General features: G+C 50.0%; 1 protein-coding gene across 4 annotated transcripts in view; it reads left to right on the top strand.

Moving 5' to 3' along the window:
- Fndc3b (fibronectin type III domain containing 3B) overlaps positions 1–17840 on the top strand; it is a 291727-nt gene that overhangs the window by 230237 nt on the left and 43650 nt on the right. For all 4 annotated transcript variants that reach the window (XM_075950510.1, XM_075950514.1, XM_075950511.1 and 1 more), the window contains exons 12-14: positions 10991–11115; positions 12150–12324; positions 14171–14257. In XM_075950510.1, the coding sequence (XP_075806625.1) occupies positions 10991–11115; positions 12150–12324; positions 14171–14257 (387 nt within the window). The remainder of the gene's footprint in view (positions 1–10990; positions 11116–12149; positions 12325–14170; positions 14258–17840) is intronic.

Here is a 17840-nt window from a genome sequence, read left to right as displayed (position 1 = left end):
ATTTCTTCCTCATAGAGTTCTCTTGAAAGTTACTTGTGAGGCTTCAACAAAAGACTGGGTCATTTTTCTGCCCTAGTAACTAAGTTGGTAGCTCCTCAGTTTTTAAATCCATGTGGAATAACCAACTATGAACATCTAAGAATGGAACCTCCTGAAATCCTTGTCTTCTCAGCCGTGAGATCAGTTTTTCACTTGCTGTGGGATGGTTTTCATTATTTGAAGTAGTGTGGCTTTTCCTGACCAAACAAGGGTCCTGCAGCTGTGAGTCATGTGACCACTGGACTTTGAGAACATGGCCCTGCCTGTTTGCAGATAAGTGTCCTGCCAGAGACCCAGCCTAGAAGGTGTCTTAGGTGACCATTACTGTGACAAGAGGCCATGGCCAAAGCTTTTGGAAGGACAGAGCTTACACCTCTGGGGCTTCCACATCACTGTTCATCATTGAAGGATCAGGACAGGAACCTGATACCGGAGCCGATGCAGAAACCAAGGAGTGCTGTTTACTGGCTTGCTCTTTGTGGCCTGCTCAACCTGCTTTCTTTTAGAACCCAGGACCACCTGCCCAGGGATGGCACCCCCCACGATGGCACAACCCCCACCCCCACCCCCATAAATCACTGAGTCAGAAAATGCTCTACAGGTTTGCCTACAGCCTGATCTTACAGAGGCATTCTCTCGGTTGAGGCTTCCTCCTTTCAGATGACTCTAGCTTGTGCCAAGTTGACATAAAACTAGTCAGCACAAAGGTCTTAGAACTCAGAAGCACGGTTGGAAGGTGAGGAGCTCCCCACTCCCCATTAGGATCTTGGCACCAGGGGCAGATTCTCTTTATTCGCTGCCTGTGCAGAATGGGGCTATGGAGTGGGAAGCAGTAAGGAAGGTTCTGCCTGAAATCACAAATACCTCGATCCCTAACTCCTACTCTGTCCACTGTATCTGTCGTGCTTACTGCCAGCTGGAGGGCAGCCACCGTAGCCTTGCCTGTGTGGCGGCCCAAGGCCAACCATCCTTCAGTTCAGGTAGCAGTTGTACAGACCACTCTGTCTCTCTCTGTGTCTCTGTGTCTCTGTCTGCACACACATCATGTGTTTTGTAAACATGTGGAGGCCAGAGGTTGATGTCACGTCTTTTCCTCCATCCTCTCCACCTTGTCTTTTGAACCACAAGCTCTCACTGAACTTTAGCAATCACCAGTTCAGCTACACTGGCCAGCATGCTCCCGGTAGCCTCTGGCCGCCACCCCCCAACACTGACGTTACAGGCACATCCGCCTCAGGTGCTGTAAGACTGAGCCGTTCCCCAGCCACAGGCAACTGCTGCTTTTGTTAACTCACGCTGCTCCTTTCCTTCCCCGTTCCCTGGAACATTCTTAACACGTTTGCAGCAGTCCTCAGAGCCCTTGACTGTGCCAGGACCTGGAGAGGCGTGTAGCAAAGCCGTGTCAGCTTCTCTAAACCTAGGCACCTGATGACCACCCCTGCCTGTTTCAGGTAACCAAGCCTCTCCTGGGAAATGAATATGAAATGTAAGCTGTTTATTCCGTGTTTGCAGCCACGAGGCACCCCACCCCACTTCTTGTCTTGGAAAGGGCAGAGTGAGGTCTGGCGCTAGAAAATATATAAATCCACCCAGATGTGGAGTGTCCCCACCTAGTATATAGCTTGCTGAGCACATCTCAAGCCAATATTTATCTTTGATGTTGCCTAGGGTCTGCCAGTACTGGAACAGCATCTAAATATAGATGCATAAGCAGACTAAACTATAGCATAGAACCTGGCAGTAGTTCATTTGGCCAGGGCGGCCTCACTTCTTTGATTTTCAGTTGCATTTCTAGCATATTAAACTAGCTCCTGCAGAGAGTGCCCACGTCTGCACCCGATACGTGGCCATGGTCAGAGTAGATGACACGCCAGCAGCTTCATGAACTGACTTAGCAGGCAGTCAGGCAACTTGGAAAGTAATGTCAGAAGGACAGTGGAGAGAGTTGATCCCACAACAGATCCAAGCACGTGGCCAGAGAGAGCTGGTTCATCATGGGGTCTAGCACCCTCATCTTAGCCGTTCTTAGTTACTGTGTTCGTACAGGCGTGTGTGGAGGCAGGTGTCACATTCCTCGGGCACTGTCTACCTTGTTTTGCTTTGTGTTTTTGAGACAAGTAGGACCGGCAACCCTGGGAATCTGTGTGTCTGTGTCCCCAGCCCTGGATTGCGAGCATGTGCCACCACACCCTTTTTTCTTACATGGATTCTGGGATACAGCTCGGGTTCTCCTGCTTCCACGGCAGGCGCGTTACCAAGTCAGCCATCCGCCCCCACTCTTGTGTGCCAAGAATGAAGATGCTGTGGAAAATAAACAGGGGACATTGCTAATCTATTAATTTCAAGGCAATTGAAAATACCAGCCAGCTTCATCTGCTGGTGCCAGCTCTGTCGAACATCCTCGCTTCCAGCACTGGTGGTGCCAAGCTAACTGGGAATGTTAGCCAGGGCACCACAGCCCCCACAGTGTACAGAATTACTCTGGCAGGCAAACACGAGCCTGAATTAATTGGGATGCTCGTGAATTATGTGTGTAGAATTAGCCCAGAAGTGTTAAGTTCCTGAAGCAGGAGCCAACCCTTGTAGAAAGTCCATCTTCCCACATGCTAAAGACAGCTGCTCAGAGGATATTCAGCAGAGAAAAAAACTACTTGAGAAAGTATTTTTTACTGTTTTCAATCTTTCTGTTACATTCTTTGACAAATTAACACAAACAGTGACATGCTGTTTTTAAACACATTTTAACTTTAATTTTAATTTAATTTTAGTCAGGTCCAAGAAACAGCATCAAGTACTTTTTTGTGTGCCTCCCTGCTAGCTTCCAGGCAAGCCGACCCTCCCGTAAAGTGGCTTTTCTCCTGGACCCTTTGTCATTGTGTGCTCTCAGCTACCGGAAGCCGGCTCAGGAGCCGAGGTCCTGGGAAAAGCTGTTTTATTTGTGCTCAAGCCTTGGAATTGCATGCTAACAAGTTTTAACCCAGGGACTGGGAATGTGGCTCAGTAGTGCAATGCTAGTCTGTTGTGCCAGGGCCTTTCGGTTCTACCCTCAGGACTAAAAAAAAAAAGAGCAAGAGTTTTATTTGGTCTAAATTGTAATTCTATAGCTGAAGTAATGACATTGCTGCAGGGGCAGTTTGGGTTAATCATTGTTGTCTAGGAGTTTGATGATGATTTCAGCATCTGCAGTAACTTGGGGGGCATCTTAAAGGTCCTTTATTGGATGGCTTTGCATGTCCACGAGGCTGTAAAAAGCAGAGCCCTTGTTAGGTGAGGGTGTGTGGTCTTCTGCAAGCAAGGGATATCAATAAAAGTTTGCTGGAATTAGACAAGGGCCATCAAATGAATGAGTATGAGCTGTAGAACAGGTGACCAGAACAGTGGCTTACAGTGATCAGTTTTCAGTTAGTTGGTTGTTTCTGAGACAGAGATTCCTGTGTCCCAAGCTGGCCTCAACTTTGTTTTGCAGACTAGTTTGTCTTTAAACTCCCGGTACCCTGCCTTTTCCTCTATGTGCAGGGATTACAGATGTGTGGGATTATCCCGTTTCCATGATGCTGGGTATCAGACCCAGGTCTCTGCGTGCTAGGAGAGCACTCTGCCAGATGACCGCATCCCAGCCCTACCCCCTCTTGCTTGTGTTCATGGATCCTGGAGTAAGGATTGGACTGAACTCACGGATGGGCAGTCAGCTCTGTGGAATCCTGAGGTGCAGCTGGGAGGGCTCTTTGGCTGAGTGGGAGTCCCCTGAGCTACTTGGTTCTCTGGTGCAGAGGCCATTAATGGACTTAGGATTCCTCGCAGCATGGATTACAAAGTGAATGTCCTTACAAAGAGGCCGATGCTTCATTTGATTTTGTCACCATTCCGGAAGTTGTGTGTGTCCCTCCTTTACCTTGGTTCTAAGAGACGTATGCCCCTGTGCTGTGAGGCCTGAAGAACGACCTTATTTTTCCACAGATAGAGCATAAAAGCTCCTTTGTGACATAGGCTTCTCTTGACTTCTTTAGTCCTGACAGACACCACCAGATGCCCAGGCACTGTGCCCTCAGGCTGTCAAATACAAGATCACAGACTTTTGAACACAAAGTGGTTTTTTCTACTCCTGCTTTTCTGTTGTGTGTCCAGGCAAGAAAGAAGAATGGGAGAAACAGGTATCAGAAATGTAGTCAGAGAACACAGGAGGCAGAGAGGGCACCCCGTGCAAGTCCCAGGCCAACTGGAACTCTGAAGTGAGACCCTGTCACAGTGACAGAGACAAGCAGAGATAGACAGAGAGAGAGAGAGAGAGAGAGAGAGAGAGAGAGAGAAAGGGGGGGGGGATTTGGTAAGAGAGCAGGATAAGACCCTCAGCGCAGCCCAGCAAGCTGGAAGAGCGTGCCCCTGGTTCTTCTCCACCCCAGGAAGAAAGGCGCTGTGCCTGCTCTCTGGGGGTGTCAGACCCCACCCCTGAGTGTCTGCGCTCCTGAGAAGCGGATCCCGTGTCCCATTCCTCGGGTGACTCACCACAGTTCAGCAAAGCATTTCCTTGGGGTGGGGGTAAATTACTTTTCCAAAACTATAAACTTACTTCATAACCAACTTTAATTTTCCACTGTAGATTAGAAAGATAGAAATATTTAAATAGGCACTAAAGGGGTAAGAGAAAAATGTAGCCTAATTCTCAGAATCTCTCCTTCAAGTGTCACTTAACATGAAGTATATAGTGAGACATCTGAACTCCCTGGGGAAAAGGTCCCTGTCCCTAGAGTGCCCATCCCGTCCTCAGAGTTTGCAAATGTGGGTCCTGCTCTGCTGTGCACCCACACAGGCGCCTCCCTGAGCTCCCTTCTCTCGCACTTACCCATGCTTGAGCACTTTCCCAGGCCAGAGAAAGCTGCCTGTGATTGCCATTCCTCTGAGAGCAGCCAAATGGGCTACAGGGGGGTGGGAGGGTCACATGCTGACCGTGGGGGTTCAGTTCTGAAGATGGTGGACTCCTTTAGAATGTGGATAAAGAGAAGCAGTTGCTTGCCCAGTTCAGATGAAGTGTTCAGCCTAGGCCAGTTGAACCCTAGCCTTACTGTGATGGTGACCAGGCTTCCAGAAACACAATGGAGGGTCGAGGGGGTGAACCGAGTGGCATTTTCTTCTAAAAGAAGAGGGAAACGGAACAGGGATGGGATCTCAGGAATGGGAAGGTCTGAAGATGCTGTGAACACAAGCCAGCTGGCTGGCAAGTCCAAGTCCTTTTCCTCGAGAGCAGTTTTGACCAGGAGCTTGTGGGGCGGGGACAGCATCTGGTCCCTGCTCAGAAAATAGTTCCGAGAGTGATGAGCTGGTACCACTGGGCTTCAAGGGGGTAGGGATCGTGAAGCCTGGAGAAGGAAGCGGCCCGAGATTGGAAGTGAAACACCTCAAGGCTGGTCTGCACCCAGTTTGCTCTCAAGACGGTCTCACATTCTAGTAAAGATTAACGCTGCCCTGGAATGAACTCAGGTTGAGCTGTGGAAACACGCATCGCTGCATGCCACAGTTTATGAACGGAAGCAAGCCAGTGAGCCCTGAAAGGCAGCCTTTCTTTGGGACTCACAGGCTCTGGCAGCGCAGTCAGGTCAGACCATGGCAGGGGTTACTTCAGTTCATGTCGAAGTAAGTCAGTAGCCTGGTAGCCAGGTCTGCCTCAAAATGACCAAGGGCGTGAGCTTGGCTACTCTTACTCATTTCTCCAACTGGAATAAACTTGTCATTCATTTTCTACCAAGGACAGCACAGAGCCTGCCTTCCAGTCTGCTGCTCCAGACTGCACGTGTTCATCATACCTGGTTCAGCAAGCAGCAGTCCTGCTGCAGGGGACCTGACTCTCTGTGCACCACACCATGGAGAACCCAGAGGGGTGACCGATCAGAGCTAGGCCTGGCCACAGCTCTTCTGCCTATCGTTGACCAGATTATTGATGAGAGCAGGCCTGAAATACCTAAGGATAGTATCCATTCCTGTTCAGGCCATCGGAGCAGAGAACTTTGCAATGGCTGACTTCAGTTATGGGGGGAAAGTTGCCTGGGTAAGAAGGTTAAATGCTTGCTATGTAAGCATAAGTACCTGAATCCAGCTCCCCACATGTAAAAGCCATGATGTACACAGCCCCAGAGGTAGGGAGGCAGCGAGCCTAGCCAAGCCAGTGAGGTCCAGACCCAGTGAGACTGTCTTTAAGGGGGTGGACAGTGCCCAAGGATAACACCCCAGATTGTCCTCCAGCTCTGTCCTCACATTCAGATATGTGCAGCTGTACATACATGCACACAAACACACAAAGTTTTCAGATATGTGCAGCTGTACATGCATGCACACAAACACAGAGTTTTCAGATATGTGCAGCTGTACATACATGCACACAAACACAGAGTTTTCAGATATGTGCAGCTGTACATACATGCACACAAACACAGAGTTTTCAGATATGTGCAGCTGTACAGGTATGCACACAAACACAAAGTTTTCTAGGTGAAACAAATCAGCAAACCTATGGCACTTTAGTTAGGTTTTGTTAGAAGTGAGAACATGCCATAGCTTCTCTCTCTCTCTCTCTCTCTCTCTCTCTCTCTCTCTCTCTCTCTCTCTTCCCTTTTCCCTCTCCCCCTCTACCTCCCTCCCTCTCTTCTCTCCTCTCTCTCTTTCAGAATCCTATTAAATCTAAAAGCCATGATCTACACAATGTGAACCTTCACTGACAGGGACAGTTTTTATGAATTTAATTTCTGATTTTAAAAATTATGAGCATTTATATTGTCCTTCCTGTCAGTTTGTAGGAATTTTTCCATCTTTAAGAATTAACTGGCCGGGCGGTGGTGGCGCACGCCTTTAATCCCAGCACTCAGGAGGCAGAGGCAGGCGGATCTCTGTGAGTTCGAGACCAGCCTGGTCTACAAGAGCTAGTTCCAGGACAGGCTCCAAAACCACAGAGAAACCCTGTCTCGAAAAACCAAAAAAAAAAAAAAAAAAAAAAAAAAGAATTAACTGGTTTTTTTTTTTTTAGTCATGCCTACCTCTGCCCACAGAAAACAATAGTATTTCATTTATAGATGTTACCAGCCCAGGATCCTACTTGGTTTGTTAACGTTTCCCCCAAACCTCCTATGTATTATGGGGGAGGGGGTCTTTTATAAATGGTATTTGTTGATTTTTCAGGAGAAATCCTGTGTTTTCAACACTCTTTGCCTCACCATGTAGAAGTCAGGCTGGTGGGCAGACCAGCAAGACGTGTGTGTCACCGCATTCTTGCTGCATCTCTGCTTTCTAACCTCTCACCTGTGGTCCCTTTTGGAACAGCAATAGCTTTCATGGATGTCAGTTTTTCTTTATCTTTCCAGTACCTCTTCAGTAGGAAACCTGTCACACATGAATGTGTTTTCTTTATTCAGAACCCTCTCTATTGTGTGAAATATTTTTGACAGCCTGCCTGCTCTTGGATTAGCTTTATACTCAGGGACTTCTGACAAGGTTTGATTCTTTAACCCTGCAAAGTTTAATCACCGGATCAAACTCTACAAATACTGCTTCTGAAATTCAATTCCAAGGTCCAACCAAGTCTAAATCTTTCTACATATTCCTAAGTTCTAGTTGCGTCATAGCACATCTCGGGGTTGTTATTGCATGAAAGCTTGGAGGTGAGAGAGAGAACGCCCAGTGGTTAGGGGCATGTAACTGCTGCAGACCTGAATGTCAGTCCCAGCACCCGCACTCATGCCTCACATCTGCCTTGAGCTCAGCCCTGGACCTCTGACACCCTCTTCTGACCTTAACAAGAACTACACACAAACACACTTAATGTAAAAGGAAAAAGAAATAAGAAGGAAAGTTTGGATATTACGTCTAAAGCCATCAGGATTTAAAGTCAGAGCGATGTCTTGAAGGACTTGGGATGTTTCCATCGCTAGGTCTCCAGTAAGCATTACAGCCACGCCCCTTTGAAAAGCAAACACTAGTGTCTCCTGTAGACAACTCTCCATTCTTATTTAAATCCTAGACAATATGACTTTTACATGTTAAAGCAAATTGTCTAGTAAGGAAAGGACTCTTTTATTTACTGGCTTTAGTTCTAAGTACCAGAAATGGGTAATGGAAGCCAATAGAAAAAGGAAAAACGAAGCACTTGGGGAAGCCAAGGTTTGGAACGGTAGCAGCTTCATTGGCAGGGTTGCCTTTCTTACACTGTTTACTTGGAGTTCTGAAACAGAGGCAGAAGGAAGGCAGATCCAGCTACTACTGAAAGGAACACAGACACACTAGGACGCTCGTGTGCTATAGTCAGACACTGGCCGTAATTTGGCAAATAGATGTATAAAGTTTTCCTATGAACAAATCTACTATACCAACCTTAGCACTCAAGGTGAAGGTCAGTGCACATCAGCAGTGTACCAACGCACAACGAATCTGCTCTGTCGCGATGGAAGATTCTTCACTTTTTATCCTCTTGACATAATGAACTTTGACATAGCTGAACCCTTGACAAAATGAACTTTGAATCCTCAGTACTGTCGGGGCTTCTGTCAAAGACACTGCCATCGTGCTTGGGGAGGAGAGGGGCAGTTGGGTTATAAGCAGTGTGGTTTACACTGTTGTGTTTAGTCTACTGCAGTGCATTTGTCTTTAATTATATGTCACCTAGAATATGTTCTCACAGTCTGTGCTCACAGTCTGCTTACCAAAAGGAGACGCTTAAATTGGCTTAGAAGTAAACTGCCAACTTCATGATTAGGACGTGGTTGGAGAGTCTCAGATGTGTTCCTGGGGTCTCTGAGAATCTCCGATATGTTCCTGGGGTCTCCGGAATCTCAGATGTGTTCGTGGGGTCTCTGAGAGTTTCAGACGTGTTCCTGGGGTCTCCGAGAGTCTCAGATGTGTTCCTGGGGTCTCTGTAAGTCTCAGATATGTTCCTGGGGTCTCTGAGAGATTCAGACATGGTCCTAAGGTCTCTTGAAAGTCTCAGATGTGTTCCTGGGGTCTGTGAGAGTCTCAGATGTGTTCCTGAAGTCTCTCTAAGAGTCTCAGATGTGTTTCTGGGGTCTCTGAGAGTCTCCGATGTGTTCCTGGGGTCTCTGAAAATCTCCGATGTGTTCCTGGCGTCTCTGAAAATCTCTGATGTGTTCCTGGTGTCTCTGAAAATCTCCGATGTGTTCCTGGCATCTCTGAGAGCCTCCTATGTGTTCCTGGGGTCTCTGAGAGTCTCGGACATGTTCCTGGGGTCTCTGAGAGTTTCAGACATGGTCCTAAGGTCTCTTGAAAGTCTCAGATGTGTTCCTGGGGTCTCTGAGAGTCTCAGGTGTGTTCCTGGAGTCTCTGGATCAATGAGGATGTTGGCTCTCTTGTGGATTTTTTAGTTAGTTCATATGTGAGCTTGTTTTGTGTTGTCTGGAACAGGGTTTTCCTGTGTAGCTGATCTCAAACTTGGTGTGTAGACCAGGCTGGCCCCAAACTTACGCTTATCTTCTTGCTTGTGCCTCATGATGTTGGGATTGCATGTGTGCACCACCGTGCCAGGGTAGTGTGCTTACTTGTTTGTTTTCATTGTCCATTAATAAGATAGTATGCACTGTGTGTGGAAATGCTGTTCTAGAAAACTGCTTATATGAATTTTCTATGTCTGTGGTTATAGCCCAATTTAACGACCCTTTTCCTTAACTGTGGCACTGTATTCAGTGTTCTGCCTGCATGTATCCCTGCAGACCACATCTGTTTTCTTCCCAAAAGAGCTCAAGCACTGCGTGTGGACTTGAACTTCAGTGTCTGTTAATCCTTGGAAGATTGGTTGAAAGTATACATATTCCCTCTCCCTTCCCCCTCTCCACACTTCATTCATTCTAAGTTCTTTATGAATATGTTTCGAGTTTGTTGGAATACATTGCTGGCTGGTCAGAGGTCACAGTCTTCAGTAGCCTGGCAGCTTTCTCTAAGCTCAGCAATATGGAATTCCCTCCCTCCCCAGCAAGGCTTCCAGCTCTCTCCCTGCCCTTATCTGGAGAATGTCCCTGGGCCTGGAGGACTGACCTTATCTGAAAGCTGTCTCTAAAGCCAGGTGCCTGATTCACCTTCAGCTTGACCCTTGGCACAGACTAGCTCTAGTTCTGCTATAGAACCCTTCTATAAAGACTGCGACCAGCTTGTAGGGATCCATAAACAAACAGCTCATTGTCACTGTAATGTGTGTGTCAAGGGCTTTGGGCCACCATGACAGAAGAGACAAACACCTGCCTGGTGTTCACCCACAGGGATGGGTCTTTGGGGTGTGTGAGGTCCCCAGAGAAAGACCAGGCCACTTCCACAGTGGCGAGCCTCAGCTCTGTCAGAAACTCACATGCTCGACTGACCAGGACACCACCCAGGATACTGTCAACCAAAACTGTTAGAAGTGCAAGTCCAACGGGCTCTGGGCCTTGGTGGTAGGCCTGTGGGGGCCCACAATATCCCGGAATGGAGGATAACAAAGGTTTATTTATTTGGGGATAAACTCTCAGTAAGGATAGCAATCTGTAGTCTTCTGTGTGTGCTGGGAACCGGAACCGAATCCAGCAGAAAAAGGGGCTGTGCACACTTTCTGGCTGCATTTATAGTACATGAGACCATGCCCAAAGTGAGCTGGTGTCTTTTAAAGGCTATTGGCTGAAGGAGCTCCCACAACGTTTATGCTCCACATGGGTCCCTCTCTGCATATCTTCTTCTGTTGCTAGCTTACCCAAACTAAAATTTCAACAGTTGTTTAAAATACTTCTTCATTGTCTTATGTAATTTGGTTTCTTTAATTGCATCCATTTGGAAAATCACAGCAAAGCCCCATTTATTTGTACAATAATTTTTAAAATTTCAAAATGAATGCATTGACAAGGCTAATGATAATAATAAACAGGAAAGTTAAGAATGCAATGCACTGGGTGCCATTCTGTAGATAATAATGCTGCCCTCATCTCTGTTCTTCCAGGGAAAGAGGAATAGTGGCTTCAGACAGTGTTTCTTTGGGAACCAGAAGCATTGCAAGTTGACAAAACTCTGTCCAGCCATGGGCTACACCTTCAGGCTTGCTGCTCGGAATGACATCGGCACCAGGTATGGCCTCTCCTGTGCTTCTAGCCCTTCAGCCTTCGAGGCGTGGTTCCTGCTGTCTCTCACATTGCGTGAAGGTTTGACGAAGCAACCTCCACACCGAGCAATTCTGAGGGGAAGTGCTATGGAGGGAGAAAGCCTCTGCGGTGACAGAACACACTGGCCTTACTCAGCCCACTAGTGTCCCAGGGACCAAGGGGAAGGTAGCAGTAGAACTCCATAAAGGAAGCCCTCCCCTTCGCCCCACCCAACACCTAGTCCTTGGTCTGTATCACTTTTAATGCCTGTCCTTCAGGTCTTCCCTCTTCATTTGTGCAACTGTTGCTAGTACAAAGAAACTTGTGCCGAGCAACTATTATCGCCAAGTTATAGAATCAGGGAAAACCCAGGCTGCAGGAAGAAGGGAAGAAGGGGACCTGACCAAGGACCCATTGATTTAGGGGCTTTGAAAAGAGGCCATGTCTCAGTTCTTGCTACGTAACTGTTGATCAAGGGGAAAATCTTTTTGTTCCATGACTGCACCTTCTAAGCACTCAGTGGCCCCAGCCTGGCGATGCTCCTGTGATCTCACTGAGGTCTCAGAACTGCTCCCAGAGCCTGGAAAGCAGCGTAGCTCAAGGGTGTTCTGGCCAGAAAAGTTGAATGATACAGGCTTCTACGATTCAGGAATTCTGAAGGGAATCAGAAGCACCACAGACTTGGAAAACCGTTTGTAAAACTCACGTTCCTTCAGCACCGTGACGTGTTTGTACACGGTCATCCACAGTCTCTGGGTAGCCGCTGCTCTTACCTCGATAAATGTGCTGCCATGCTGTGCCTTTGAGGGAATAAAATCATAAACCTGCTTTCTTATAGCTTGGCGTGCTTTCGTAAAATGCGGATTCTAGGGGCACAAGAGGACAAGTGAAAGCTGTGGTGGGAAATGTCCTGTGTACAGGACCCTTTTCCACCACACAGCAGTGGGGCTGGGAAGAGGCACGCCTCCCTCCTTTAAAGCACCAGGACTCCCGACACGGTGTCTCTGTTCATCTCTGCAGTGGTTACAGCCAGGAGGTGGTGTGCTATACACTGGGGAACATCCCACAGATGCCCTCAGCACCCAGGCTCGTCCGAGCTGGCGTCACCTGGATCACACTGCAGTGGTCCAGGCCTGAAGGCTGCTCGCCGGAGGAAGTGATTACGTACACCCTGGACATCCAGGAGGACGAAAACGTGAGTCTTGCTCTCTGTACACCTGCAAAGCATCATGATCTCTTATGGCCAAACTCAAGGCTGCTCTTTGTTTCTGCCACTGCTGTCGTTGCTGTGCGGGTCCAGCTGTCCTTCCCAGCTCTGCACATGACCGCTGGCCATTCTGCTGGGGTCACCCTATGACCCCAGAGACGACCAACCAACAAACCCTTTAAACTGTCCTTCGGATTACCCAGAAATGTAACAGACGTTCACCACCTCCACAGCTGAGAAAGCCTCCTAGGCAGCCTTCCCCTTGCTCTGAATGACTGCAGTGACCCCCTGCTGTGCCCCAACGTCACCCAGGTGTTCTGTGGTCACTGTCACAGGGCCCAGGCCACCCAGACACCCGTTTGCAGAGGAGCCACGGCTCTCCTAATGCCCACCCCCACTGGCCTGTGTGCTTGGGTTTTCTCACTGCCCTTGTTCCTTATCCCACTGTGCCCCGGCCTTGTGAACCTGCATTTCCTGTGTTCTCCTTCGGGGGCTCCTTGAAGATGCCTTTCTTACTTTCCTGGTTTCCTTTGGGTATCCTCTCACATCTCAGCAAATATCCTCCTAGAATAGCCCTTGCCTGACCACTCTGGACAATCTCGGCCATGTGGAACTCTCTGCAGTGGTAGATGTGTCCTGTAGTTTATGCGGGATGTGTGGCGGTGAGCATTTGAAATATGGCTGCAGACTAAAGGAGTCTTTGATTGTATTAAGCTTAAATCCCAAGAGCCACCAACTTGTGCTGCCGGGACAGCGTCCAGGGGCTCCAGCAGCCTGCCTCTTGCCTCCCTGTGCCTTCACAGCCCACATGGCATGCCTTCTCCTTCTCTGTGTGTAGGGCTTTCTATTTGCAGTTGCCTTCTTTCGCTGATATGCCATCATCTTGCAGACCAGGCTCTATATGTCTTTTAGTGGGACTGATTCCCGCGGGCCTGAAGGGAGCCTGATGCACAAACATTGCCTTGGAGGGAGGGAGTGTTGACAGAGGTTTCTGTCCTGCCTGGTCCCCACAGCTGTTTAGTTCCAAAGACACACAGAGGTCTACATTAATTATAAACTGGTTAGCCTATTAACTCAGGCTTCTTATTAACTCTTATAGCTTACATTAACCCATAATTCTTGTCTGTGTTAGCCACATGGCTTGGTACCTTTTATCATGAGGCATTCTCATCTTGCTTCCTCTGTGTCTGGGTGATGACTACAGACTGACCCTTTCCTTTTCCCAGAATTCTGTTCTGATCACTCCACCTATTCTTCCTGCCTGGCTACTGGCCAATCAGCATTTTATTAAACAAGTACAAGAGACAAATCTTCACAGGTTATAGGGCCATTGTCCCTCAGGGAGGGAGGGAGGAAGGGAGGGAAGGAAGGAGGATAGAGAACACTGTGGATTGAATTCAGCACATTTGCCTACTGTGGTAAGGTCTATCCTGAGGGAGTATGTCCTTCGCCATCCAAGCCTGGCTTTTTCCGCTAGCAAGAAGAGAGTGCTGTAGCTCAGGAACCCTGCCTGCCTGCTATGGCACAGCCCCTTGCAGTGTCTGCTTCCCCGACAGCAGGCTTTTCTCATGAAAAATTAATGGTTAAATAAAAATATGTCACATGCTTACTGCTTTGTCATGATACAATTGGCCAGAGCCAGGCTACAACTGCCGTGTGACAAATGAGACCTAAATTTAAGTTAGAAAGCTGTCCATGCCATGACTGGTCCTCCCTTAGCTATGGATGCCAGCCTCTGGACTCATGGTGGTGATAGGAAGCCGCAGTAAAAAGTCCTGGGTTCTTTGGAATTTGAGGTGTGGGTATGAAGATTCTGATGTCTTTGCCTTTTCAGGATAACCATTTCCACCCGAAGTACAGTGGAGAAGATCTGACCTGTACTGTAAAAAATCTCAAAAGAAGCACACAGTACAAGTTCAGGGTGAGTCTTATCGCCTCGGCGCTAACTCTGACATTTTGGTGTTTGCCCACTTACGTTTCCAGTGGAGTCTGCAGTCAAGAAGGGCTACAGTGGGCAGCACCATCAAAGGAGCAGGCGCACTCCCTAGTCAGAAACCCATGCGAGAATATGCGGTTACAGTGAAGGCAGCTGTGCACCCAGGAAGACCTTAACCTGACACTGTGTCCCCGCCCTCGCTGGCAACTCCAGACACTGTGTGTCCACACTCACTGGAGACTCCAGACACTGTGTCCCCGTCCTCACTGGTGACTCCAGACACTGTGTGTCCCCGTCCTCGACTCCTGAAACTGTGTGTCCCTGATCTCACTGGAGACTCCAGACACTGTGTGTCCCCACCCTCACTGGGGACTCCAGACACTGTGTGTCCACACTCACTGGAGACTCCAGACACTGTGTGTCCCCGTCCTCACTGGCGACTCCAGACACTGTGTGTCCCCGTCCTCACTGGAGACTCCTGACACTGTGTGTCCCCGTCCTCGCTGGCGACTCCAGACACTGTGTGTCTCTGATCTCACTGGAGACTCCAGACACTGTGTCCCTGATCTCACTGGAGACTCCTGACACTGTGTGTCCCTGATCTCACTGGAGACTCCTGACACTGTGTGTCCCCGTCCTCACTGGTGACTCCAGACACTGTGTGTCCCCGTCCTCACTGGAGACTCCAGACACTGTGTGTCTCTGATCTCACTGGAGACTCCAGACACTGTGTCCCTGATCTCACTGGAGACTCCTGACACTGTGTGTCCCCGTCCTCGCTGGCGACTCCAGACACTGTGTGTCTCTGATCTCACTGGAGACTCCTGACACTGTGTCCCCGTCCTCACTGGAGACTCCAGACACTGTGTGTCCCCGTCCTCACTGGAGACTCCTGACACTGTGTGTCCCCGTCCTCACTGGAGACTCCAGACACTGTGTGTCCCCATCCTCGCTGGAGACTCCTGACACTGTGTCCCTGATCTCACTGGAGACTCCTGACACTGTGTGTCCCCGTCCTCACTGGAGACTCCTGACACTGTGTCCCTGATCTCACTGGAGACTCCTGACACTGTGTGTCCCCGTCCTCACTGGAGACTCCTGACACTGTGTGTCCCCGTCCTCACTGGAGACTCCTGACACTGTGTGTCCCTGATCTCACTGGAGACTCCTGACACTGTGTGTCCCCGTCCTCACTGGAGACTCCTGACACTGTGTGTCCCCGTCCTCACTGGAGACTCCAGACACTGTGTGTCCCTGTCCTCACTGGAGACTCCTGACACTGTGTGTCCCCGTCCTCCCTGGAGACTCCTGACACTGTGTGTCCCCGTCCTCGCTGGAGACTCCTGACACTGTGTCCCTGATCTCACTGGAGACTCCTGACACTGTGTCCCTGATCTCACTGGAGACTCCTGACACTGTGTGTCCCCGTCCTCACTGGAGACTCCTGACACTGTGTCCCTGATCTCACTGGAGACTCCTGACACTGTGTGTCCCCGTCCTCACTAGAGACTCCTGACACTGTGTGTCCCCGTCCTCGCTGGAGACTCCTGACACTGTGTGTCCCCGTCCTCACTGGAGACTCCTGACACTGTGTGTCCCCGTCCTCACTGGAGACTCCTGACACTGTGTCCCTGATCTCACTGGAGACTCCTGACACTGTGTGTCCCTGATCTCACTGGTGACTCCTGACACTGTGTCCCTGATCTCACTGGAGACTCCTGACACTGTGTCCCCGTCCTCACTGGAGACTCCTGACACTGTGTGTCCCCACCCTAGCTAGAGACTCCTGACACTGTGTGTCCCCGTCCTCGAGACTCCTGACACTGTGTGTCTCTGATCTCACTGGAGACTCCTGACACTGTGTGTCCCCGTCCTCACTGGAGACTCCTGACACTGTGTCCCCGTCCTCACTGGAGACTCCTGACACTGTGTGTCCCCACACTCACTGGAGACTCCTGACACTGTGTGTCCCCGTCCTCACTGGAGACTCCTGACACTGTGTGTCCACCCTCACTGGAGACTCCTCACACTGTGTGTCCCTGACCTCACTAGAGACTCCTGACACTGTGTGTCCTCACACTCACTGGAGACTCCTGACACTGTGTGTCCCTGATCTCACTGGAGACTCCTGACACTGTGTGTCCTCACACTCACTGGAGACTCCTGACACTGTGTGTCCCCGTCCTCACTGGAGACTCCAGACACTGTGTGTCCCCGTCCTCACTGGAGAGTCCTGACACTGTGTGTCCCCATCCTCACTGGAGACTCCTGACACTGTGTGTCCCCATCCTCACTAGAGACTCCTGACACTGTGTGTCCCTGATCTCACTGGAGACTCCTGACACTGTGTGTCCCCGTCCTCACTGGAGACTCCTGACACTGTGTGTCCCCGTCCTCACTGGAGACTCCTGACACTGTGTCCCTGATCTCACTGGAGACTCCAGACACTGTGTCCCTGATCTCCCTGGAGACTCCTGACACTGTGTGTCTCTGATCTCACTGGAGACTCCTGACACTGTGTGTCCCCGTCCTCACTGGAGACTCCTGACACTGTGTGTCCCCGTCCTCACTGGAGACTCCTGACACTGTGTGTCCCTGATCTCACTAGAGACTCCTGACACTGTGTGTCCCCGTCCTCACTGGAGACTCCTGACACTGTGTGTCTCTGATCTCACTGGAGACTCCTGACACTGTGTGTCCCCGTCCTCACTGGAGACTCCTGACACTGTGTGTCCCCGTCCTCACTGGAGACTCCTGACACTGTGTCCCTGATCTCACTGGAGACTCCTGACACTGTGTGTCCCCGTCCTCACTGGAGACTCCAGACACTGTGTCCCTGTTCTCACTGGAGACTCCTGACACTGTGTGTCCCCGTCCTCACTGGAGACTCCTGACACTGTGTGTCCCTGATCTCACTGGAGACTCCTGACACTGTGTGTCCCCGTCCTCACTGGAGACTCCTGACACTGTGTGTCCCCGTCCTCACTAGAGACTCCTGACACTGTGTGTCTCTGATCTCACTGGAGACTCCTGACACTGTGTGTCCCCGTCCTCGCTGGAGACTCCTGACACTGTGTGTCCCCGTCCTCACTGGAGACTCCTGACACTGTGTGTCCCCGTCCTCACTAGAGACTCCTGACACTCTGTGTCCCCGTCCTCGCTGGCGACTCCAGACACTGTGTGTCCCCGTCCTCGCTGGAGACTCCTGACACTGTGTGTCCCCGTCCTCACTAGAGACTCCTGACACTGTGTGTCCCCGTCCTCGCTGGAGACTCCTGACACTGTGTGTCCCCGTTCTCACTGGAGACTCCTGACACTGTGTGTCCCCGTCCTCACTAGAGACTCCTGACACTGTGTGTCCCCGTCCTCGCTGGAGACTCCTGACACTGTGTGTCCCCGTCCTCACTGGAGACTCCTGACACTGTGTGTCCCCGTCCTCACTAGAGACTCCTGACACTGTGTGTCCCCGTCCTCGCTGGAGACTCCTGACACTGTGTGTCCCCGTCCTCACTGGAGACTCCTGACACTGTGTGTCCCCGTCCTCACTAGAGACTCCTGACACTGTGTG

Source organism: Microtus pennsylvanicus, chromosome 16 (genome assembly GCF_037038515.1).
Source record: "Microtus pennsylvanicus isolate mMicPen1 chromosome 16, mMicPen1.hap1, whole genome shotgun sequence".
In the NCBI taxonomy this organism is placed as follows: Eukaryota; Metazoa; Chordata; class Mammalia; order Rodentia; family Cricetidae; genus Microtus; species Microtus pennsylvanicus.
Note: the sequence above shows the minus strand (reverse complement) of the source record. Positions and strands in the feature narration are given on the sequence as shown.